The 24,542-nt window shown below is 47.7% G+C and overlaps 1 protein-coding gene across 2 annotated transcripts; it reads right to left on the reverse strand.

The window, feature by feature from the left end:
• Nucleotides 1–14,081: 14,081 nt before the first annotated feature.
• On the reverse strand, nt 14,082–24,542 carry CCM2L (cerebral cavernous malformation 2-like). Of its 2 annotated transcripts, XM_012728084.1 has the most exons (6): nt 24,423–24,513; nt 21,070–21,205; nt 19,408–19,471; nt 17,721–17,850; nt 17,006–17,144; nt 14,082–15,849 (listed from the first exon to the last, which is right to left on the reverse strand). In XM_012728084.1, the coding sequence occupies exons 4-6, from the start codon at nt 17,727–17,729 to the stop codon at nt 15,536–15,538; spliced, it is 462 nt and encodes a 153-aa protein (XP_012583538.1). In that variant the 5' UTR covers nt 17,730–17,850; nt 19,408–19,471; nt 21,070–21,205; nt 24,423–24,513; the 3' UTR covers nt 14,082–15,535. The 2 variants fall into 2 exon arrangements, with proteins under 2 accessions (XP_012583538.1, XP_004687358.1); XM_004687301.2 differs by lacking the exon at nt 19,408–19,471 and having other exon boundaries at nt 24,423–24,542.

Here is a 24,542-nt window from a genome sequence, read left to right on the forward strand (position 1 = left end):
CCCAAAGCTATTCTGAATGCCACATTTTAAGGATTTTTAATCTCTCCCATTGGAGAGTCTTAATCCTACCCCTCGCTCCACCCCCCAACCCCCCAAGAATTCTAATCCGGCCAACGAAGGATCCTCACCCCTCTAATCCTGCCCTAGAGATCTAGATCTCTAACCCCAGGGATCCCCACCCCGCTGCTGAGTGACTCCAACTTCGTTCCCAAAGAATTTTAGTCCGCCGCCCCCTACCCCGGGTTCTAATTAGCCCCTCCAAAGATTCCGGCACCCCACATTCCAGAGGATGCTTACTAACCTCATCCTCGCCTCTCGCACAGGATTCTAGTCCACTCTGACCCGTCCTCCCCACACCACCACCATTCCATTCCCGCCCCACGCCGATCCCAAGCCCTCCCGGCCCTCCCGTGCTCAGTGGTTTCGGTTCCACAGGCTGCACTATTCAAACGCCATGCAAAATCCCTCACCCGCAGGCACCGCCTGGGCTCATCCCTGGCCAGCTTTAGGGCAATTTTCGAGGACCTCGCAAATTGAGTGGACGCGAACCGGGCTGAAGGCCCACGATGAAGGAAATGTGCCCAGCACCAGGTTAAGGGGGAGCACGGGCGGGGGGTCCTGAAAATTCCGCCGCGCACACCTCTAACATGTGCAGGAATCCTGCTGCAATCCCACTGCTACCGGCCAGTTTAGGCGTCGTCATCTCTCCTCGTTCATTCGGCAACTCGTGCTGGGTGCGGGGCTCCCCAGGGCTTCTGAGACTCAGCACTGTCGACTTCTGGGTGGCGCAATTCTTTGTTAGGAAGGGCTGTCCTGTGCCTGATGTGTTTAACAGCATTTCTGGACTCTGACCCCACTAGGTGCCAGCAGCTCCCCCCACCTCCCTGTACTAACCAAAACTGTCTTCAGACAGGACCAAATGTCCCCCACTCCCGCGACAGAATGACATGTGAGGAAGATAACGACTCGGTTTGTGTTTGATATATGTGCTTAAATATGTGCATGCACTTAAAAAAATTAGATACTGTTTCACTGTGCGCTCAGTTTATTTGAATGGTATACTTGTTCAGTCTTGTCCCTACTACTATCTAGCCACACTGCTGAAGGTAACAGTTGTGCCATCATTTTCTCCACCCGTCACAGCTTATTTATCCACCCCCTAATCATGGGCACCTGTACTGCGCATGACTTCACACCACCTTAACCAGTGCCAGGTGGACGTCCTCCCACACGGCCCTTGTGGAGCCTAGTCAGAATTTTGGGACTTGTTTTGCCAAGAATGACAGATGCTTGTGGAAAAACTGCTTCCCTAGTTCTTCTCTTACTGTCTGTCTTCTCCTCTCACTGGCCTTAATTTCAGTTCTCCCGAAGCACACCCTGGGACATCCAAACGAAAGTAAGTTATTTGGGAAATACAGAAAACACTGGTAGGGGTGTGAATGAATGGGACAGGGTAGGAAAAGAAGCCAATTAAGAAAGCAAGTCACGGACCTCTCTGGTGGTGCAACAGGTTAAAGTGCAGCACTATGAAGCTATCTGCAGCCACAGCAGCACAAGTTTGATCCCTGGTGCCAGGGAGCTGACCCACATAGTGCAGCAGACCGCTCCTGCCTCACCCACTGCTCCCCTCAGCAGTGTATTTCAATGGATCTGCCTGTTCTGCTCCCCACCCTGTCTCTCACTGCCTCTTCAACTCTGGTCTGTACCCCAGTTCTGTATGCATAAATAAATAAATCTTTAAAAAAAATAAAGTAGTATTTTAAAAGAATAAATAAAGTAATGCTGCAATAAAAACACTTTACATGTTCCCCAAAGTCCTATAACTTTATTGTAGCATAGTTTTAGAAATAAAATTCACCATATAAATATCCAGCTTCATGAGCCTGGCAAATTTTTACACCTGTGTAACTGCTATCCTAACTAAGGTCGACAACATTTTGATCACCTCAAAAGTTTCCTTTTGCCCTACTACATAGTCCACTTCTCCCACCCATTGCCTTAGATAATCACTGATGAACTCTTTTCATAGATTAGCTTTGTCTTTTCTGGAATTTTACATAAGTGTAATTATATTCTACATTTCTTATATATTTGTTTCCTTTTATTCACATGTTGCTTTTGAGATTTTCCATATTGTTACATGTTAGGGCATTCCACTTTTTTTTTCCTACTGAGTAATATTTCATACTCTAATATAGCCCCATTGTTTATCATTTACTTACTAATGGACACTGAGTTGTTTTTAGTTTTTGGTAACACGAATAAAACTATTATGAACCTTCACATACATGTTTTCATTTCTCTTGGGTAAAAAACTTAGGACTCAAATTGCTGGGGCATAAGAGTAGATGTATGTTTAACTTTATAACAGACTGCTAAATTGATTTTCTAAGGATACACCATTTTACATTCCTACCAACAATGTTCAGTTTCTGGTTTCTGCATATCCTTGCCAGAGTGGTATTGTCATTTTTAACCAAAAGAATATTTTCCATCTAACTCAGAAGAGCATTTATACAATTATAGATTTTATCCCAAAACAGTACTTTGCCAGCATTTGGGGTGGTAGGCCTCTGTCATCATGGGGAATATAACACCACGAGATGTGGTGTTAAATGCTGCATCTTTGGAGTCAAACCAGAATTCAAATGATACATATGAACTGAGTGACTTTGTACAATTGAGTCTCCTCTCTGTACCTCTGTTTCTTTATCTAGCAATTGAAATTAATAATGGTACTTATCTCAGTGATTTATTGTGAGAATCAACAAACATCTCATGTCCAAGGATGATATGGATTATAAGAAAAATAAAACAGGTCAAGGAGAAAGGTAGTGAGAGGGGAGAGAAGTGATGGTGTGACTTGAAACATGGCCTTTCTTCAGGGAGGGTATGTGAGCAGGCGCTGCTGAACTGGGGGGGTCAATCGTGTGGTGATCTGGAGAATGTGTGCTCCAAGCAAAGGAACAGCAGTAGCAAAGGTCCTGGGGTTTGGTGCGTGTAAGGATGTGAGGATATGAGGAATCCAGTGTTGCTGGCATAGAGTGGGTGCAAGGGGTAGAGATGATATTGGAGAGACAGAGAGGTCAGATTGTGAGGCCCTGAATGTCTTGACATGAAACTTAAGTGGAGGAGATGAGAACCACTGGAGGGTTTTGAGCACAGGAGTAAGCTACACTGTTTCAGTGAGACCTCTGTGGCTGCTGGGTGGAATGGATTGGAGGGGCCCAAGGAAGTAGGGAATCCGGTAAGCAAGCTGAGGCAGTCATCCAAGGGCCAGATGGTGGTGGTATGGGCCAGGGTGATGGCAAATGACAATTGTTGGAGCTCAGGAAGGGAAAAGAATGCCTGAGTCTTTCATAGGTATTTTCAAGAATAATCACTGAGGCAATGCTTTTACTAGGAAAGGATTGGAAATAAATGTGCATCATTTAGGGACTGAGAAAAGAAGTGACAATATAATAATGGAGTACAAAGAAGTCAGAAAGAATAAAGATGTAGGAAAACTCAATATCCTAAATGTATAAATAACAGTATAAAAAAGACACGTAATTGAAAGTGGGTCAGAGAATTGAATAGCTATTTCCCCAAAGTAGTCAATATCACTAGTCATTATAGAAATATAAATTGAAGTCACAATGAAATGCCACTTCACATCCCTAAGGATGACTATAATAAAAAAGACAGATAACGGCAGTGACTGATGAAACTATGAAGAAATGAAAACTCTCATATCACTGGCAGGAATTTTAAGTAGTACATTTGTCTTGGAAAACTATTTAGCAGTTTCTAAAAAGGCTAATGGAGTTATCATATGAATTAGCAACCCTACTTCTACATTTATACCCAAGAGAATTAAAAATATATGTCTTCATGAAAATTTTATTACTATATTATTCACAATATCCCCAAAGTGGAAATAACTTCAGCTTTCATCAACAGGTAAATAAAATGTGGTAAATCCATTCAACAGGATATGATTTTATAATAAAGAGATATGAAGTACTGATACATGCTACAACATGGATGAACTGAAAATATTATGTTAAATGAAAGAAACAAGTCACAAAAGACCACATGTTGTGTGATTCCATTTATATAAACTGTCTACATTAAGGCAAATCCATAAAAAATAAGTAGATTAGTGTTGCCTAGAACTGGGGATTGGAGACAAATAAGGAGTGATAGGTCATGTGAATGGGCGTTTTTTAGTGGGGGGACAGTGGGTAATAAAAATGTCCTACAGGGTGGTGCAGCGGGTTAAAGCAGTGCGCTGAGAAGCTAAAGCCACTTCTGCATGAGTTCGATCCCCGCCTGCCCCGGAGGTGACCACATGGCGCAGCAGACCTTTCCTGACCCGCCCGCTGCTCCCCTCAGCAGTGTACTTCGTAGATCTGCCTGTTCTGCTCCCCACGCTGCCTCTGGTGAAGCCTCTCATCACCCCTGCCCCTCTGGCCTGTACCCCAGTTCTGTATGCACAAATAAATCTTAAAAAAAAAAAAGTCCCACAATTAATTGTGGTAACATTTTCACAACTGTGAATTAACAAAAAGTCAGCAAATTAAACATTTTTAGTGCATGTATGTGTGCTATGTGAATAGTAATTCAATCAAAATATTTAAAATGAAAGATAGAAAAAGTCCTTTTGTATGAATAAGGGCCGAGTAGATGGGGCAGTTGGGGCAGATGTACAGAATGTCTGTTGTATTTTACTGTTGCTGCAGAACAAGAAAGCAATTGAGGGGAGCTGCCAGCACAGGAGGGCTCACGGAGAGAAAGTTCCGACGGTTTCGCTCAGGGAAAAGCACTAGGTACCTGGCTACAGGGATGGAGGGAGACTTCTAGTCCTAGCACCTTTATACTCTTGAATTTTGAATTACATAGATATAATAGGTGTTAAATAATTAAATAAAGTCAACTGAAAAAACCAGAGACTTCGTGAACAAGAGAGAATTGAGGCTGGGTAGGATTCTTCGAGGGTAGAAAGAGTCAAGAGAAGGGCTAGGTATGCACTGGACCCGAGACCAGGGTGGAGGAAGAAGGGAGCCAGGACTTGCGGCTGGACAGGCTGCCTCTCATTGGCGGTGTCTTTGGGCAAGTTACCCAACCCTTCTCTGCCCTGGCTTCTTGATCTGCAAGTTGAACGGTCGAAGTACCTACTTACTCACCAGGCCATTATTGAATTGAGTTGCATAGAAAACTCTATGACTGCACCCTCACTGACATCATCCATTTAATCATTTGCGATGGGGATCATTATAAACAGATGATGCAAGAGACATGCAGACATTTTCTCAAGGTCGTACAGCCAGCGAGTCACAGAGCTGGGACTCTCAGCCAGGTCTGTGAGCCAAGAGTGTGTTTCCAAAGCTGGGCTTATGATGGTGACACAAACCCACTTATGCGTGCCCTGCCCTGGCTATTGAGGGGTAGAGACAAAGATGTTAGCTAGATGTTCAGTACAGGCTCCATCCAAGGGCGAAGGAAGAAGCGGGGTTTGCTCTGCTGTGGGTCAGAGGCTGGCTTTTTCAAAAATATATTTTCCTATTTCCAGGGGCATTTGCATTTTATATTTCACATTCTTCGGGACCACTGTTGATTGTTCTATAGTCAAAACAGGATGGGAAATAGGGAAGAGAGCCACAATCACTATTTCAGGGCTTACATATTTCTCCTTTTATTTGCAAAGTAGCCAGTGTTCATTTCACAGTGACACCTTCCCAGGCGGGAGGTCACTGGTCACTGCTGCCCTCCTTTTCCAAGAAAGACAAATGAAAATGTAAGAAAACTAGCTCTGGGGAAACTTACAACAGCCCCCGGGAGCTACTTGATCTCTCTTCCTAAAAAGTTCTTCCATCTTCCTTCTTTCCCATCTCCCTCCCTGCCTCTGCCTGACTTTTCTCATGTTTATATGTTAACCTGTTGGTTGTCTGTCCCCCCTACTTTTTTGCAAGTTTCAGGTGGGTGCTACTCACATACCCATTGTACAGATGAAGGATCTGAAGCTCAAGGTTTCTGAACAGCCAGTGCAAGACAGCACCAGGGTCTAAACCTTCCATTTTTGGTTAATTCTACTAATGTTTATTAAGGGTTTACTCTGAGTTTCACCACCATGAGATAGTCTTGTTCAAGCAATATCTAACTTAACCAGGGAGACAAAAACTTAAACCAATAACAGATACAGAGGGGAAAATACCATAGGACTATACTATCATAATAGGATCATAATATCATAGGGCCAAATATGAAGGAAACAGGCCCAGCTTGGGGTAACTCAAGGAAGACTTCTGAAAGGAGGGGATCAGTTGAAGCTTAAAGATGCTAACAGAAGGTCATGGCAAAGGGTGTTTCAGACAGAGGAGCCAGCCTGAAAAAGGCTTCAGGAAGGGCAAGTTCTGTTTGAAGAACCACAAACCTACATTAGTGCCTGAAGGGCCACCCCAGAGAGGCTGGGGAGGGCAGATGCTGCTGGTAAGAAGGGGGCCTTTCTTGGGGGGTGACCTGAGCTCACCATCCTAGAGGCACTCGACCTTCTGCTCAGGGCTATGGTGGTAGGGATGGGGGTGCTGAGGGTGCCCAAAAGTTGTTTTTCTGCCCCCAGCTGCATGGCCACCTCCAGCTGGTAGGTTCCCAGGGGGTGGGGGGTTGGTTTGGTTTCATAACCCCCCCTTCTCCCCAAAGTCTCGGGAGGCCAAGAAAAGAGGAAGCATTTCATGAACTTCCCTCTGGGCCTGGGTGTGCATGAGCTGAGGCAGCGTGGGGTTGAGGAGAGCAAGCAAGTAGAATTAGACCACCCGGCCCTCAAGGGTGCTGCGCGACCAAAGGGCTGCCTGGGACACACCCCCAGTCAGCAGTGGTCTGTAATCCTGCAGGGTACACCCCGATGCAGCATCTAGGGGAAACTTTCCCCAGCTCTTGTTGCCTGCCGTGCGTTGCTGAGCAAGACCTCTCATTCTGAGACTCACATCTTGTATACGAAGAAGCAGCAGTTTAAAACTGAGCAATGATTTCTGTGATTTTCATGGAGATGCCCAAAACATACTTGCAGAATAGTAGACAGTACACATGTTTTGAAAATAATATGGCTTTGTAGTTACCTACATAAGTAAGTAAAGGCATAGAGAGAGTTTTGGAAACTACACAGCTGACAAGATCAGAGGCTGTCAGGAGGCGGAAAGAAAAGCTGGGATCAGGGAGAAAGATATGGTAACTCCCTATCTATCCTAACTAGTTTGCTTTTATTTGTGTAAATTAAATGGTAAATAAATGGAGGATTCGTTTGTATGACTATCTAAGGCCTTTCTCCCTAAATATTTTATTTAAAGATTTATTTGGTTATGCATACAGGAGCTGAGGTACAGGAGCTGAGGTACAGGCCAGAGGTGCGGGGAGTGAGAGGATTCACCAGAGCCAGAGTGTGGAACAGAATGGGCAGATAGCACAGCTGTGGGTGAGCAGGAAAGGTCATGTGGGTGAGCTCCCTGGCCAGGATTGAACTTGTGCTGCAGCAGCTGCTGATAGTTTCAGTGCTGCGACTTAACCCCTTGCACCACCAGAGTCCCCTCAAACATTTTATTATGAAAATTTCCAAACATACAGCAAAACTGAAAGGATTTTATAACAAAATTCTCCCACTCACCACCTACACAATTTTCTAATTGCTTTATCAGACATCTGTCCATCTAGCCTTCTATTAAGTCATCTTATAAAAATGTAATCTTATAAAAATGTAATCTGGTGGTGCAGCAGGTTAAAGCACAGCTCTCAGAAGCTAAAGCCACTTCAGCATGAGTTCGATGCCCACCCCAGAGCTGACCCACATGGCGCGGCAGACCTCTCCTGACCCGCCCGCTGCTCTCCTCAGCAGTGTATTTCATCAGTCGGCCTGTTCTGCTCCCCACTCTGTCTCTGTCTCACTACCCCTGCACCTCTGGTCTGTACCCCAGCTCTGTATGCATAAATAAAGAAATCTTTTAAAAATGTAATCTCAGTAAATTGCTTCAGCACATAGGCTATGCACTAGAGCTCAGGGCTTGATCATGGTATTTTTAATATAAAAATTTAATGTAAAGCCAAGTGTACAGATTAAGTGTTCCTTTGCTGAGTGTTCACAAGTGCAGGCACATCTATGTAACTGCTGTACATTTCCGTCGCCTCAGCAAGCTCCCTTTTGTCCTGTAATGTGTTTTAACTGACAGTTTTCTGTAAGCATTTAACACAGGGCCAGGTATAACAAGTGCTCAATAAATGTTGGAGGGGGCTCTCTCTGGGGCACAGGGGTTAGACTCAACATTACCAAGCTATCAGCAGCCACTGCAGCACGAGTTCCAACCCTGGCCAGGGAGCTGAACCACATGGAATCTGGGAAACAGATGGTTCTAGTTGTTGACTTTTGTTTTTAAGATTTATTTTATTTGTGCATACAGAACTGGGGTACAGGCCAGAGGTGCAGGGGTGAGAGGATTCACCAGAGACAGAGCAGGGAGCAGAACAGGTGGATTGACTAAACTACATTGCTGAGGGAAGCAGCGCATGGTGAGACAGGAGAGGTCTGCCGCGCCGTGTGGGTCAGCTCCCTGGCCGGGGATCCGTCTCGGGCTGTTGCAGTAATAGCACTAAGACTTAACCCCTAGGCTAGGGGGGTCCTTTTTGTTTTATTTTCCCTACAGGGAAATGCTTAAACAATACCTTATTGATTGTATCCATTATACACTGCTGTGTAACAAATCACCCTAACTTTATCAGCTTAAAACATTACAAATGGTTATTATCGCATATGGTTTCTGTGGGTCAGAAATCTGGCTGCAGCTTAGCTTAGTGGTTCTGGCTTGGGGTCTCTAATGAGGTTGCAGGCAAGGTCAGCCAGGCCTGGGGCACGGACTGGAGCTGGAAGGCCTGTTTCTGAGATGACTCACTCATTTGGCTATTGGCAGGAGGCCCCGCTTCCTTATCGTGCGAGCTTCTCCATAAAGCTACCTGACTGTGTTCAGGACTTGGGGTTGGCTGCCCTCACAGGGAGTGATTCCGGGAACAAGGCAAAACTTCACACTGGCTCCAGCCATCTTTATTCGAGGGGGTCTGTATTAGTCCTAGGCAGGGGTGATTGGGATCCTCTTGGAGACGGTGGTCATTATAAATATGTATTCAAATTTTCCAACCACTTGCTCTGTGCTTGCTGCTGTGTTGGCCTTCAGGGAGGTAAGAATGAGTCAGAACCTCCCTTCCCCTTCCCCCAAGATCTATGTGTTGTGGGGTGAGGGTGTGGGGGTTGGGAAGGTCAAGCAGACTTGAAAACAGATGGTGTTATAGAGTACATTAAATATCACAATAGTGTTTTTTTAAATTGCTTTTCTGTAATTCATATTCATAGCACAACATTTAAGTGATCATGAAAAGTAAGTTTCTTTTCCTCCTATACAGCTATACACTCTTCTAGCTCAGAGGCAGCAACCATAACCTGCTTTGTATATCCTTCCAGAACGATTCCATGCACATACATAGACACCCCCCTTTTAAACAAAAAGATAACACTATGCAAAGTCATTACTTTTGGTGCTGGTGTTCTTCACTTACGCTATCGGGAAGAATCCTCTCTGGTACAGAGCTCTGCGTTCTGGCTGCCTGGTATTGTATTGCCTGCGTGAGCCACACTTGATCTCACCAGTCCCTTATTACTGAGTCCTTGGTTTGTTTCAACCGTCCTGATATTAGAAATCAAGCAGCTGTGATTCTCCTTGCATAACCACCCTTTCTACTGTGTGAGTATAAATGTAGGAGAAGTTCCTGGCAGTGGAATTGTTGCAGCAAAGGGTTTGTGCATTTGAAATATTCCTAAGTAGGGTTTCTAGCAACTTACCCTCCTACCCACAATGTGTGAGCTTGCTGCTTCCTCACACCTACACCCACTCGGTAAGTTATCAAACTTTTCAAACTTTGCCAATCCAGTCATTGAAAAATGGCCCCTCAATATAGTATTACTTTGCATTTCTCCTATATTGAGTGGGGTTCCACATTTTGTCACACTTTCCAATCACTGGTATTTTCTGTGAGTTACACAAATAATTTGCTTATTTCTCTACTGAGCTCTGAACCCTTATTATTTATTTATTTATAGGTTCTACTTATAAATCAAAGGCACACGTGACTGCATGATACGCTTTAGCAACAATGCTTTTTGGACAAGTTGCTTTTAGACAGAAATGAGACGTTTCTGCGGGGTGCATTGTTTTCTGCCATCACTGCAGATCTGAGGGAGGGCAGGGAGCCGCTGTGCCAGGTTGGGTTCTGGGAGGTGAGGTTACGGGTGGGGGACGTGGGGTGGGCAGGAGGCAGTCAGCTTTTGCACTAGGTGGAAAGGGCTGTCGCAAGAAACAGTGACAGGAGGTGGGCAAGCAGGTGGGTCTGGCTCTAAGACCCTTTGCCTCTCATCTGAAATCTCTGAAGACAGACAAGTCAGAAGTGGAGGACCATCCATAGGATCAATTTCTAATCATGCACACACGACTGGGTGGTTACTGCATCTGAAGCGCCAGGTATTATTATTTAATCATTTTTATGAACGCTCTACAATGTAACTCTATAAGGTGCTAAATACTTGCAATGAATGAACGAACAAATGAATAATGAATGAATCCATCTACTAAAAGGACGTGAGGCCCTGCTGTTTCTGAGCCTGGAGGGAGCCCTCCTCCCCTTCTTCCCCCTTTGAACCTGCCCTCTCCTCTCTCTTCCTCTTACCCCATCTGAGTCATGTCTCATCTGGTCCTTGTCCCAGCCCCCCCCCGCCCTATCCTCCAGCACCCCTGCAATTGTCTTAAGGTGAATCCAGCTGTCACAGTCAACCGTCTAAAGCGGCCAGATTCACTTTAAGAAAATACAAGCCCATTAGGCCTCCCGGCTCCTCCACTGCTTACACCACCTAGCCTGCCCTTCAAGGCCTCTTCAATCTGCCTACTTCTCTTCTTTCCTCTCCCAAGTCCCCACCACCCACTTTCCCCACCACCCACCTCTTACACACAAGCTTTTCCAGCAAAAATAAGGGTCACATTTTCAGGGGAGAAAATAATAATAATAATAATAATAATGAACAGCTATATACTAGAGACATTTTATGGGGGTGGAGTGGGGACTGGGATCAAAAACAGTGTGGGGAGGGAAGTGCACTGGACTATGGTGATGGCACACGGGTGATTTGGTGATGGGAAGCCTATGGGGATTACAACTGAGTTGGAAAATGTCGCAAAATTATGGAAAAATAAACTATTATTTTAAAAAACTCCATAAAAATAATAAGGGTCACATTTACCGACCACTTAATATATGTACTTTTACATGGATTATTTTGCTTAAGCCTCACAACTAACTATCTGCGAGAGCTGTGAGGTGATGACATTATTATCTCTGCCTTATAGATGAGGAAACCAAGACCCAGAGACATTTAAGGGCTCAGCCATGATGACCCAATGAGTAAGATAACAGAGTTGGGACTCAGACTACTCAACCATCCCCACGACTGGAGTGCCCAACTACTGCACTAGTTAGCTGGGCACCTATCCAGGAGTGTGCTATCTAGCTCCTTTGCTTTGCTTCTGCTGGTACCAACTGGAGGCTTCTCCCTCCTATTGTCTCCCTGCTCATTCTTTAAGGTCTTGTTCATAAGGCAACGCCTCTGCAAAGACTTTTCCAACTCCCCTAGAGTTGGCTTCTCTGGGCCCTCCCTGGTGGCACAATGGGTTAAAGTGCAGCACTATGAAGCTAGCTGCAGCCACTGCAGTGACTTGGATCCCAGCCAGGGAGCTGGCCCACATGGCGCCGCAGACCTCTCCTGTCTCACTTGCTGTTCCCCTCAGCAGTGTACTTTGTCAATCTGCCTGTTCTGCTCCCTGCTCTGTCTCAGTGAATCCTCTCACCCCTGCCCCCACATCTCTGGCCTATACCCCAGTTCTTGTATGCATAAATAAATTAAAAAAAAAAAAAGAGCTGCTTCTCACTTTTGGAGCTGACAATTGAGAACTCAGGCTGGGATAACCCGGGGACCTTTTTTCCTGATCAGATGCAGAATGCTCCAGTGGACAGGAATTGATCGCTATTTCCCTCTACTATCCAGCACAGAGTGTATGCTCTCTAAATGTTTGATAGCTGAATGATAGTGATCCCAGGATTCCCTCAAAAAAAAAAAAAAAAACAGTTGGGGAGGACTTCTATGAGTCTCCATTTAACTGGGAGGGAGCAAGAAGCCACAGGGCCTCAGAGGAAGAGGGCAGTTGGAGACAATTTCACTAACTTCACCACTTGCTCTTAGGCTGAGACTCACCCCAGAGTCCAGCTGACAGGGGAGTTCCATCCTTACACCATGCATAGAAGATTTGGGAATTAGCTGTCCTGCCCCTCAAGGGGTTTTCCCCTCTTGCAGTGCTAGGAACGGAACCATGAAGGGAAGCAATCCTGGCAGGGTTGCTAGATCCTACAGGCAGAAGGATGGCCAGAGTCCCCATGCTCAGCCCTAGGTGGCCACAGCTGAGGCCCTTTGGACCTCAAAACCAAAGTGTTCTATGACTTTGGTAAGAGGGTAGTTCCGGGGTGGATGGGGACTTCCTCACTGTGTGAGGGAAATTGCTCCATCCCTAGAATTGTGGTAAGAACTGTACCGCTGTCTCATCTGCTTGACACTATGCCCTGGTTTGTGAGCTTGATCTTGCAAAGTCCTCAGGCCTTTTATAGGGATTCCTCACTTTGATCCCTATCCTTAGCCAACTGGCTCCTCCCTCTACGGCTGTCTCACTTGGGAACTTACTAAGGGGCTCTATGCTTCCCATCAAAATGCCTCAGCCAGGGGCCTCCCTGATGGCCCAGGGATGGTCTCAGTGCTACCACTTCGGTGGCCTACCTCAGTAGCCTGAGCTCAGTCCCCATCCAGGAAGCTGGTCCTCATGGGCAGCAGACCTCTCCTTTCTTACTGGCTGCTCCCCTCAGCAGTGCACTTCAGTTGATCTGCCTGTTCTGCTCCCCACTCTATCTCTGATGAATCTTCTCATCGCCCTATACCTCTGGCCTATACCTCAGTTCTTGCATAAGTAAAAATAAATCATTTTTTAAGTAACAAAAACAAAATGACTCAGCGTTGACCAGTACATCCCAAAGACTAGTAGACAGGACAGCAGGTGGCTAGGGGTTTAGCCTCTGGGGCTAGTTAGATATGGGTCCAATTCTCAACTCACTGTGTGACCTTGGGTCATTCACTTACACCCTGAGCTCCATTTCTCTATCCTAATGAGGAGAAATACATTTGAAAACAACAAGATTATGGATTTGTTCAATGGAGCACATCTTGTTCAAAGGAAGATGCTGTAGACTAGGGGCTCTCAAATTGTGGCCCCTGGACCAGTCCCCTACCAAGTACGTGTGACAGGTCCCCACCCCTGCTCTATTGAATCAAAAACTCTGGGGTGGAGCTGAGCAACCCTTCAAGAAACCTTTGAGGAACACAGCCACAGATACACTGAACAGAAGCACAACATATTAGAAGATGATTACAATATTAACACCCAAGATATTAGACAGTTCACTGAAAGGGAAACCCAGTGCCTCACAGGCACAGGAGGTCCTGAATCTCAGGATTAACAGAGAAATGTAAACAAAGAGGTTCTATCTTCTACCCAAACTGTGGGCAGAAATGACAAAGTCAGCTCATAAAAAAAGTTGATGAAAATATGGGGAGACAGCATTTTTCATGTGTGTGATAAGAGCCAGTCTAGCCCAATTTAACAAACTTTTCAATGTATGTGCTGTGTAATCTAGAATTCTATTCTCAGGCATAGAACCCAAAAGAAATTTTCACATAGACCCATAAGGGTCATGAACAAATATGCTCAACACAGTGTATGTGATGAGGAGTTGGAAGCAACCTGAGTGTCCATCATGGGAGGTGGCGGGGGGAGCATGGATATATAAAATAGTGGATACTCAGCTTGGAATAGTATGCAGCAGCTAAAAGCAATAAGCTAGATTTCCCCATAGCAACATAGGTAGATCTTACAACGGTATATGGAGTGAAAAAAGGAAGCGTGAGAATGAGATCCTTACACCAGTTCTATTTATATAGTATAAACGCACATGCAAAGTACTGTGTGTTTTATGTCCAGGGACATATGTCAGTACAGAGGGATGGCTGTCCATGTGGGGAGGGGAAGGAATATGGGGACTGCATAGACAGGAAGAATAAAACATCAGAAGGGCCTTGCACAATCAATTATGATGGGATAGTCATTTGCTACAGATAGTAGGAGTCATGGAACTCTCTGCACCTACCTGATGCCCTAATAACAACATTACAATAGGTAATGATGGCACAGGAGATACTACGTGTCTGTAACATTTTACAAATAAGGTTTAGCTTTCTATGCCAGCCTCCTCTCAGGGATCATTCACTTTCTGCTCCAAGCCTTCACTCAGGCTGATTGGGTAATGACTCCTCTCCCTCTCCAAACCTCCACCTCTGCAGGTTTTTCCGCTATCTCAACCCTGCTGTGGCTGGCTTTGGTGTCTTGGGCAACTTTCACTTGAGCTTGAGCACAAAGCGGGCTGTAATAGAGCTGTGGTAGGTGAGTCCACTTCCCTTTTCTCAAACTGTGAGCTCCCTGAGTGTCTTACCCCCTCCTCAGAGTCCATTCCCTTGAAACCAGGCAAGACAGGTAAAGAGTCAGAAAGTTTTAGATGTAAAGGGAACAGCCCTTCTTGAGTATCTGTCACACGCTAAGGTCTGGTCTTGACCTTCATTCATCCCCTCAAGCACCTGGTGAGGTCGGTGGGGCTGGCCTTGAGGGACAGATGAGGAAAAAGGAGGCACAGGGCAGCTTGGGCACCTACCACACAGCAGGCCTAGGTCGCCTGTCTCCAAAGCCAAGAGCTGAACAAGCGACTTGTTCAGGGTCTTAGGGCCAGAACTGGAACGTACATCGCCTACGCAGGTCTGAGTCAACCACGCTCAGTAGAGAAAGCTCTGTTCCAATTTACGCCATGGAGAAAAGAGAGACCCTGCCACTCACAGCCTTAAAGTCTCTCTAATGTATTTATTAGGGTCATCTTGAGGAATACTAAGGAGAATCAGGAGATTCCCTCAAGTCCTTTCTCTTTTGAACTCCAGTCTATTAAATAGTAAAACAAGAGGAACTGCGGTCTCTGGTTCTGAAAGTCCTTTTCTCGGTTGCCCAGCAGGTGGAGCCCCTGTTCACCCCTCCCCTGGCCTCCAGAAGACTGCGGAGCTGGGGTGGGGTGGGGTGGGTAAGGGGAGTAGTGGCTCTGGGGCACTGCCCCCCTCCTACCTCTCCAGGCTAGTGAGACAACATGGGCGGACGGCGCACCTGCCGCTGACCAACTGCTCAGCACTCAGCAGACCGCCCCCTGCAGGGGTTTCGCGGTACTGCAGGGACCGGCGTCCCGCGGGCAGGAGGACAGTGGAGGCCCGGGAGGGTGACGGGTGACGGCCGGCCGGCGGTCGGGATGCGAAGAGGGAACTCCAGGAACAGGGTCCCAAAGGCTATAGGTAGTTGTCTTCCGCCGTGTCGCCTGGGGAGTCCTGGGCCTCCTCCTCCGTGCTTTGGTCCTCGTCGTCGTCAGGGGCCAGCGCCTCGATGTCGTGCGTGATGTCGGCCAGCAGGCGGTGGAAGGCCTGCGCTTCGGGCCGCTGGGCCGCGCCGTCGTAGCTGCGCACCGCGGACGCAGACGTGGAGCTCATGCTGCGCTTGATGCGGCCAAAGCTGTCGGTGAGGATGCCGCCCTCCCGGATGCCCACACCCTCCAGGAAGCCCTCAAAGTAGCCGATATCCTGGTCTGGGATGAAGGGGCGCATCCCTGCAGGCCGAGGGGCAGGGTGAGTTCCCGGGGTTCGGCCCATTTCCCTCCCACGGAGCAGCTACCTTCTGCAGAGGTCTGGACTCACACTCCCCACCTCCCCACCCCTGCCCTGGCCACCTGCCGCACGACCTGGCACGAATGCCTCTACTATCTGAGCCAGAGGACAAATGCCTGCCACAAGGTAAACGCGCACCCCGTGTGAGCTCACTATTGTCACTGATACTATTGCCATTGTTATATTCCCATAGAGCAGCTGTGTAAGCTTGATTAAAGAACAACTCTGAGTCTTAATTTCCTTGCCTATAACATTGAGATAAGTGTACCTGTCCTCCCAGCAGCGACGTGCAGATGAAGTAAGGTATTTAAGACACACAGAGTACCCCCTAAAAGTTAGCTAATTTGGGCCCTCCCTGGTGGCGCAGCTGGTTAAAGCACAGCACTAAGAAGCTAAAGCCACTTCCGCATGAGTTCGATCCCGCCTGCCCTGGAGGTGACCACATGGCGAGGCAGACCTCTCCTGACCCGCCCGCTGCTCCCCTCAGCAATGTACTTCATCAGTCTCCCTATTCTGCTCCCCACTCTGTCTCTGGTGAAGCCTCTCACCACCCCTGCATCTCTGGCCTGTACCCTAGTTCTGTATGCACAAATAAATAAATCTTTTAAAAAGTTAGCTAATTTACTCCCATCACTACTTGCTATGTGACTTCACTCATTTCCTTTGCTTCTCTGAACCTGTTTCCTCATCTGCAAAATGGTGGCTAGTAAGGGTTTGGTTCCCAGAACAGAAGTCATACAATGTGGGGGTATCATCCGCTAATGGCCACATACACCTTGGGTTGTTAGCATGCCTCTGGTTGTCTAGTCCTCCTTCTTGACTGTACTGAACGAGTGCTTTAGCCTCCCCGAGTCTCCGCTTCCTGCGAGGCCATGAAGGGAGGAGCCAGTCCCACCTCAGCCTCGCTGCGAAGTGCTACACCTTCTTCCTGGTTCTCACCGCAGGGCAGGCAAAGCCCTGCCCTTCCCTATGCCTCTGGCTCCTCTGCAGCCCCATGAGTCTCATGACCATGGCCTCTTGGGAAGGTGAAGGATAAGGAGAAATACGCCCACCCTGGTGCGTGGACTGTGCAGGGCCGTGATGCTGGGGCCGGCTCACCCAGGAGGAGGAACTTGCGCCGGTCTCCATAGAGCTTCAGCAGCCCTGCGCAGTACTCCTGGATGGAGAGCCCCAACCGGTACTCTCGGAGCAGCAGCGCGAACTGTTGGATCTCAGGGGGCCCCAGTTTACTCCGCAACTGAGAGACAGCATTCAAGATCAGTCCAGGACAGCCCCCCCACCCTTCCTGGAAGACCCAGACCCTCCCCAAGAGCATACTTGGCCCATGCCTCCTTTGAAAACCCTCCGATAACTACTGGGGGATGTCCAGCCCCCCTGCACTGCACCTAAGAATGGGGTGTGCAGCCTCACCCATTTGCTACAACCACCAAGCTGTCTGAATTCGAATCCCCACCCCTCCATTTGTCAGCTTGGGTAGGTGACAACAGTGTTCCTGACTCCGACTTTCCTCATGTGCAAAGTCAGGGTAATGATGGGGCCTCGCAATAGAGCTGTTGAAAGGACTGGAAGACGTGATTCATAAATTATGCTTCACAGAGTTCTGGAATACAGCAAGAACTCAGTTAAAGCAGGTTGACATTATTAAGGCCCTTCACAAGCTGTCTCCATTTACTCTAATCTCGTGTCCCACCTTGACTTCCAATCTTATGCTTCTGTTATGGCCAGGATTATTTATGATTTCTGAAATACCTCCATGTTTTCTGCAGCCTCCAGGCCTTTGCTGGTGCCATTCCCACTGCCCAACCCAGCTTACCGTGACCATGTAATCCTGCAGCTGCTCGAGGCCCAGGCCACTGTGGTCACTGCCACTGCAGTGGGAGCCGTGGAAAGAGGGTGTGGATGTGCCACTGTAACAGGCTTCAAATGTGTCCTGGGAGCCATTGCTGCAGAGACATGTGGAAAGGGAGCCTCAGTCACCTCCCTCCAGCTCCTCTTCCTGTGATAGGCTGAAGGTGGGGGGGCACAACTACCAATCATCTAGGGGGGGATCCTCATCCTAGACCCTATTTTGCCTTCCAAGGACCCACAAGAGCTGGTGCCTGGCAACCTCTCAAGTCGAGTCTCTCACTGTGCACTCCCTTGCAGAAGGCAGTGTCTTTCTTTTCGCCCAATACTCCAAGCACTTTCTCAGTCTGGGCCTTTACACATGCTGTTCCCCCTGCCTGGAATTCCACTCTCCCCCTCCCTTTTACTCAACTAACTTTACTCATTGGATCTTAACTGTTACTTCCTCAGGAAATTTTCACTGATCCTCTGGACTGGGCTAGAGCCTTTGTCTAACAAAACCTGTAAGTTTACTCAAGACAGGTGAGGCTTTTCTGGATCACCCACCAAATGTCCTCTCCTCACACTCTCTGCCAGTCAGACAGGCCTCTGGAAATGCTGCAAACAAACCCAGTTCCACCCTGCTCCCAAATCCTTGCCCTGCAACCGTCTTCATGATTGCCATATCTCCAGCATCTGTCAGGTTAAAGATTGGCCTAAGGTGCACAATATTAGGGAGGTAAATATATTTTCTCTAAAAGGAAAAAAAGTAGGGCATACATTGCCAGCAGAGGACTGTTACTTATCGAGCCATAGCTCTTAGTACCAGAATTAAGGTGACTAACCGGGTGACTAACTAATAGGGTGACTAACATCCCAACTTGCCCAGGACCATTCTGCTCTTAGCACTGAAAACACTGTGTCCTGAGAAACCCACAATCTTGGGTAAACTGGTGTGGCTGGTTGGTCACTAAAAAGAGCCCTGGACAGTGCTCTTGACTGTTTTTTTTTTTTTAATTCTACATTTTCCAGCCTTGTTTATAGCTACATATGGCCAAGTGACTAAGTTTTGGCCAATGAGATGTAAGCAGAAGTCATCAGGTGGGAATTCCTGCAAAGCTCTTTAAAGTGGCCCCTGGCACTCTGTTGTGATGGCTGGAGCTACAACCACCATCTTGGTCTGTGAAGCGACTTGGAAGATGGAAGCAAGTGCTGAGGAGGGAGAGAAAGAGAGCTCTGAGCCCTTGATGACCATGGGGACAAGAACTCCTGGTGTGTTACATACAATAGGTGGGGGTTCTCTCTTACTTAGTTTATTCCTTTTTGAGGGGGGCGTCTATTATGTGGAATCACAACTAAAGTAAACCAAAATTATTTTGGCATCAGCTGTGACCTTGGACTCTGCAGACCACTGTCTGGGTGACTGGAGAGAGTGCAAGTCTACACAGACTCAACTTTCAGTTCTGGTTGTCCCCTGAGCCTCTCAGGAGTCTGGGTGCTCTGAGCCCATCAAAGCCTGGGGAGCTCAACTGACCTGCCCTCAGGGCCTAGTGTCTGCACAAACCTAGGAAGGATCATTTCCTCCCACCCTCTCTGGCCCACGGGGATCTCAAGGGCGCCTCGAAGAACCTCGCTAGAGCCTATGGCGGGAGGGCATCAGCAAGGGCAGTACCCACAAGGAGCTGCAGCAGCTGAAGTCGGCGTCATAGGCGTATGTCCCATCTGTGCGGCAGCTCTCACCTGGGACCACAGAAGAGGGGCTGTCAGAGGCACCAAAGCAGGGACCTTCACTCCGGTCCCCCGAGGCCCCACCTCAGCCCCACTCTGGCTTGTAATGGGGCTGGAGCAGGGTGCTAAGCAACTGGAGGTGCTAGCTTCTACCCCGACGGGAACGGCTAGCCGCTGAAGGAGTCGGGCCATGACTCCTGCCCCAATGCCAACACGCAGCCGGCCTTGGGTGACTTATGTCCTCTCTCCACATCCTCATGTTAGGCAAACAGCCATTTTGAAGTAAGACAAAAAGGACTTTGTGGGGAGGAAGGACCGCAAAATCTTGAGAGGAAAGAAGCAACATTTTAGAAGAACCTGCTTTGCACCTTGCTCTGTTATCACTGAAAGTAGGCAAGAGCCTCACTCATCCTTCCAGCCTGGTTCTCTCAGGCACTCCCCTGACTTCCCAGGTGAGGCCCAGGCCACTTCCACACTGTCTGTTCTAAGCAGCGCGGTGTGTGGTTACTGTTGTGTAACTAGCGACTGTCAGCCTAGCTCAGCAAGGTGAGATTCCCAAGTCTGGGCTATGTCTGGTTTGGGTCATCAGTGCTGACCAGCACTAAGTCTGACACATTATAGCAACTTGATACATGATTGTTGAATGACTGAGTGGCTGGAAATATCGTTGAGTCGTCTCATTCATTTGCCCATAATTCCCGTGAGAGTCGATGAGGGAACCCAAGTGTCCAACAACCACTGACTTCACAGGTGGGAGAGTCCTCACGAGGACAGAGCCAGCTCCCCGAGGCTGGGGCTACACCGACAAAGACCACAGTGAAGGGGCTGCAGCTCAGGAAGCTCACTGGGGGGCCGCGGAGGCAGCCTGAGGAGTGAGCCTGCTGCAGGCAGAAGCTTCAGAATCAGACACACCTGGGCTTGAATCCCCACCCTGCCCCTTACGAGCTGTGTGGTCTTGAGTCGTTTATGGACTGCTCTGTGCCAGAATGTCCTCATCTGTAAAACTGGAATCATAAAGCCTCGGAGAGATCTTTTATCCATTCAAAAAAAAAAAAAAAAACAGTTCTCAAGTTTCTCAAGTATCTGGGTTGTGTCTGGTCCCACACTGGGCACTTCTGTGGCAAACAGGCCAGGCAGGCTGCTTCAAGGATTTCATATGGCTTGGCTCACCAGTATGGTGCCTGGCACACAGTTGTGCTCAGTAAGTGCCTCTGTTCTCATGCTTATTCTAGTCCCTGACTGCTTTCAAGGAGCCACTGGAAATCTTGATTTTGGCCTAGACTCCTGCTGGGCTGGAAGGGTCAGCACACAGACAAGGCAATTGCTCAGGTTTCTGCAAAGCAGGAATGCAAAAAGCCAAAGGGAGAGAGAGCTTCAGCTCTGAGGGGCTTATTCTGAATCTGGTAGATGGAGCATCTGTGAAAAGCTGGGCTTGAAGTCGTGATGAAAACTGACACATAATACATGTTGGCTACCTATTTGGGCTTGCTATAATTTCCGTAGCCATTGGGGTCCCTGATGGCTTTCATCAGCCCCAGTCTTGGACCACCTTCCTACACCCACCCTTTAGGATGTGTCCGAGGAGAGTGGCCAGGAGCGTGAGTACTCACTGCGGCTGTAGAGCCATGGCCGTTCAGGCGTGGACGTGTAGTGGTAGCCGGCCCGGTCCACGCACTCAATGCTCTGATCCCCATAGATGATCTGGAAGACCTGACAGATGAGGGCGCAGGACTCCTCAGCAGCATCCTGGCCCAGGGAGGAGGACAGGGAGCTCAGGGCCTTTCCAGTGACCAGGACGCCCCTGCTTCCTAAAACTCAGTGTGAGGAGGCCCCAAGGGCGTACCGGAGAGACACCCACAGCACAGACACCTTTAAGTCGATTTTGAGAAAATCCCCCATCACAATTACATGGCCACTCCGAGTCTTGGAGCTCTTTATAGAAGTCTGAAAATGCACAATGTACCCCATATTTCAGGGGGAAGTTTATGGGCCCTCTTAAGACTTATCTAAAATAATTTCTAATCTAGTTTAGAGATAGGAAGCTGAGGCCCAGAGAGGTGAATTAGCCAGACTAGAACCCAGGTGCCCTAATATGTAGTAAGATGAGGAAGAATTAAATGTATGGAAGTTTTAGGCTCAATACAGTTGTCACTACTAGATGCCATATGTAGATATGAGCTTCCTCACACCCAGAAGAAAAATGGAGGCAGGATGAATAGATAAACTTCAGTCTCTGATAAAAGGAAGAAAATTAAGTGCATGGGTGAAACTTTTTTGAGACTGCAAATCTGAAGAGGAATTTGCTCCTTTAGTTTGCCTCTCTGTCTTTGAGACATAGAAAACAATAACTAATGAAGAAACAACCATCAGGAATTCATTCTTATTTTGTGCCTCCGAAAAAGCCCTGGGTATAAATTAAAGTTAACCTAGTAGGCATTTTGGAATAGGGGCATGTCCTGGTCATTAAACCAAAATTGAAACATACAATAATCCTACAAAGTGGACAGGAATTTGCAGGTGCTTATTTTAGAGTTAAGGACTCTGAGGCTTAGCACGGTGACCTGGCTTGCCCAAGCTCACACGGCAGGCTTGCAGCATTGCTCCATATTGGCATTCAGGTTCTTTGACTCCTGAACTCTTCTTGTGACCATAATGCCTCAGAAAGAAATCCAAAGGCTCAGATACTCCTGGAAAACATTTATTCACTCGTTCTACAAGTTCTCATTTCATCCTACTGTGTGGCAGCTTCTGGAGTGTCAGGGGTGAATTAGCGAGGTCCATACCCTAACGTCCTCACAGTCTGTAGGATAAACAGGGCACACTATTATCCCTCTCTGGATTTTTCTTTAACCTGCAGATTCCTTCTTTTTCTCCACATTTTGGTTTGAAAGACACAAACTCACTTTCCCTATAGAAAATGGATCGCCTCCCTCATCTCTTCAAATGCTTGCTGTTTTGGTCTCCTTCACAAAGTATATTATGTGCATTAAATCACTGAGTCATTCAATATTTATTGAGCACCTATTATGCGCTAGGCACTGTTCTGCATAGTATATATATAAACCATCCAGAGGACAAGTCTTGCTGGAGTGGAGTGAATAGGGGGAGAGAGGAGTAGAAAGAAATGAGACCAGAGAGGAGCCAGGGATAGAATATGGAGCAAAATGGCCTTAGAAGCACTGTAAGGACATTAACTTTTACTCTGAGTAAAATGGGGGAGCCACTGAAAGATTTTGATCAGTGGCCTGATGTGACTTCTGTCATGGTGTGGGATTAGAAGCAAGAGCCCAACCAGTGAGGGGTGAATGTGTGATCCAGACAAGAAAAGAGGGGCGTGGGCCTGGGAGGGGCAGTGGAGGGTGGTGAGCAATGGATGAGTTTTGTTTATATTTTTAAAATCAGGTCAACAGGAAGTGTGTGTAGAGAGAGACACTAAGGACCAATGCAAAGTTTTGGTCTCAGCAATGGAAGGGCAGAGATGCCTTAATCAAGAGAGGGAGACTATGCAAGGAACAGATTTGCAGAGAAGTGCAGGAGCTCAGCTTTGGAAGTGCTCGCTAGGTTTGAGATGGCCATTAGACCGTCAGATGGAGACGTGGCATGAGGATACCTTGAAGAGATATGAAATATGGGCAGTGCGGCCCACCCTGGTGGTGCAACAGGCTAAAGCACAATGCTATGAAGCTGTCTGCAGCCACTGCAGCACAAGTTCAATTCCCAGCCCTGGAGGAGACCACATGATACAGCAGACCTCTCTTGTCTCGCCCGCTGCTCCCCTCAGCAGTGTACTTCACTCAATCTGCCTGCTCCCCACTCTGTCTCTGGTGAATTCTCTCACCACCACCCCCGCACATCTGGCCTGTACCCCGGTTCTTGTATACATAAATAAATCTTAACATATATATATATATATATATGGGGAGTTTCCAGCATTTTAAAAGCCATGAGAGGAGTAGCCACGAGTGTCAATAAACAGTGCGGGTCAAGAGCTAAGCCTGGGGCACTCCAACCCAGAGAGGCTGGAGAAAAGGAGCAGCTGGTGAGACTGGAGGAAACCTGGAGATCGAGGAGAGTGTTTGAAAGGGGAGTGTTTAGTGGTTATTGTCATCTCTCCCTTCAGATGCCACCCTGCCATATACAGTGGCAGTTGGGGACCCTAGGTCACAAGAAAAGCTTAGAAGGCTCAGGACTTGGGTGTTTGCTAGGCTGTGAGTTCTGTAAGGGAGGATACCAAATGCCTTGTATATTTCTATATCCACAGGACCTACCCATTGCTTAGCACAAAATTGGCACCCACTAAACAGACCAATAAATAAAAGCAAGTGTGAGTGTGGAGACATGGGGGTAGGGAACTAGAGAGGCAAGAATGGCTGTAAGGGTCTGCCTTGGCTAACTACCCTAATCACCCAAAGTGCAGGACCCTGAACTTCCTGGGTTCCAGTGTCGAAACCATCACCTGCTTCCTGTGAGATCTTGCATAAATTATCAATACTTAGCATCTGGGTCTCAGTTTCCTTCTCTGTAGAAGGGAAGGTTGTAATATTTGCCCCTAAGAAAGACCGTGACTATGAACCGAGTTAATGCTGGCTCCAGACCTGGCATGGGCTGGCACTCAATTCCTTTTGGTGTCCTCATGACATTACCGTGACAGTGCCCACATCGACTGCTTTGGATAAAGTCTATCAACAGCAGAGTTGGATAGATAAAGTCTCTTTTAGCCATTTTGAGTTTTCATTCCATGGGGACAGTCAGGGGAGGTGTCCTGAGGGTTTCCGTGACTAGAGTTAAGTAAGGCATCACGAGAGCACAGAAAGCAGGTTGGATGGGAGAAGGGAGAAGCAGAGAGGTCAGTGCAGATCCCAGGAACCTCGAGAATGGCACCCGGTGGAGGCTGGGGGCGGTACCCTCCCACGCTCAACGCACTGGGGAGGCAAGTCCGGGCTCACGGTACCCTCGAGCTCACCCTATTGGCCACAGCCAGGATGACAAGGTTGCAGTAGGCGTCGGGGCTGGGGTCCTGAGGGTCCAGCGGGTTGGAGCCCGGGTGGCGTCGCTCCCAGCTGCCGCCGCCGCTGCCCGCCTG

The sequence above is a fragment of the Condylura cristata genome, unplaced genomic scaffold, assembly GCF_000260355.1.
Source record: "Condylura cristata isolate star-nosed mole 26May11 unplaced genomic scaffold, ConCri1.0 scaffold00022, whole genome shotgun sequence".
In the NCBI taxonomy this organism is placed as follows: Eukaryota; Metazoa; Chordata; class Mammalia; order Eulipotyphla; family Talpidae; genus Condylura; species Condylura cristata.

Coding starts and splice junctions, on each gene's coding strand:
- CCM2L (XM_004687301.2), bottom strand. Junction 17,145..17,720: donor TGCAGGATTACATGGTCACG/GTAAGCTGGGTT, acceptor GCTGTCTCTCAG/TTGCGGAGTAAACTGGGGCC. Junction 15,850..17,005: donor GCGCAAGTTCCTCCTCCTGG/GTGAGCCGGCCC, acceptor CTCGGCCTGCAG/GGATGCGCCCCTTCATCCCA.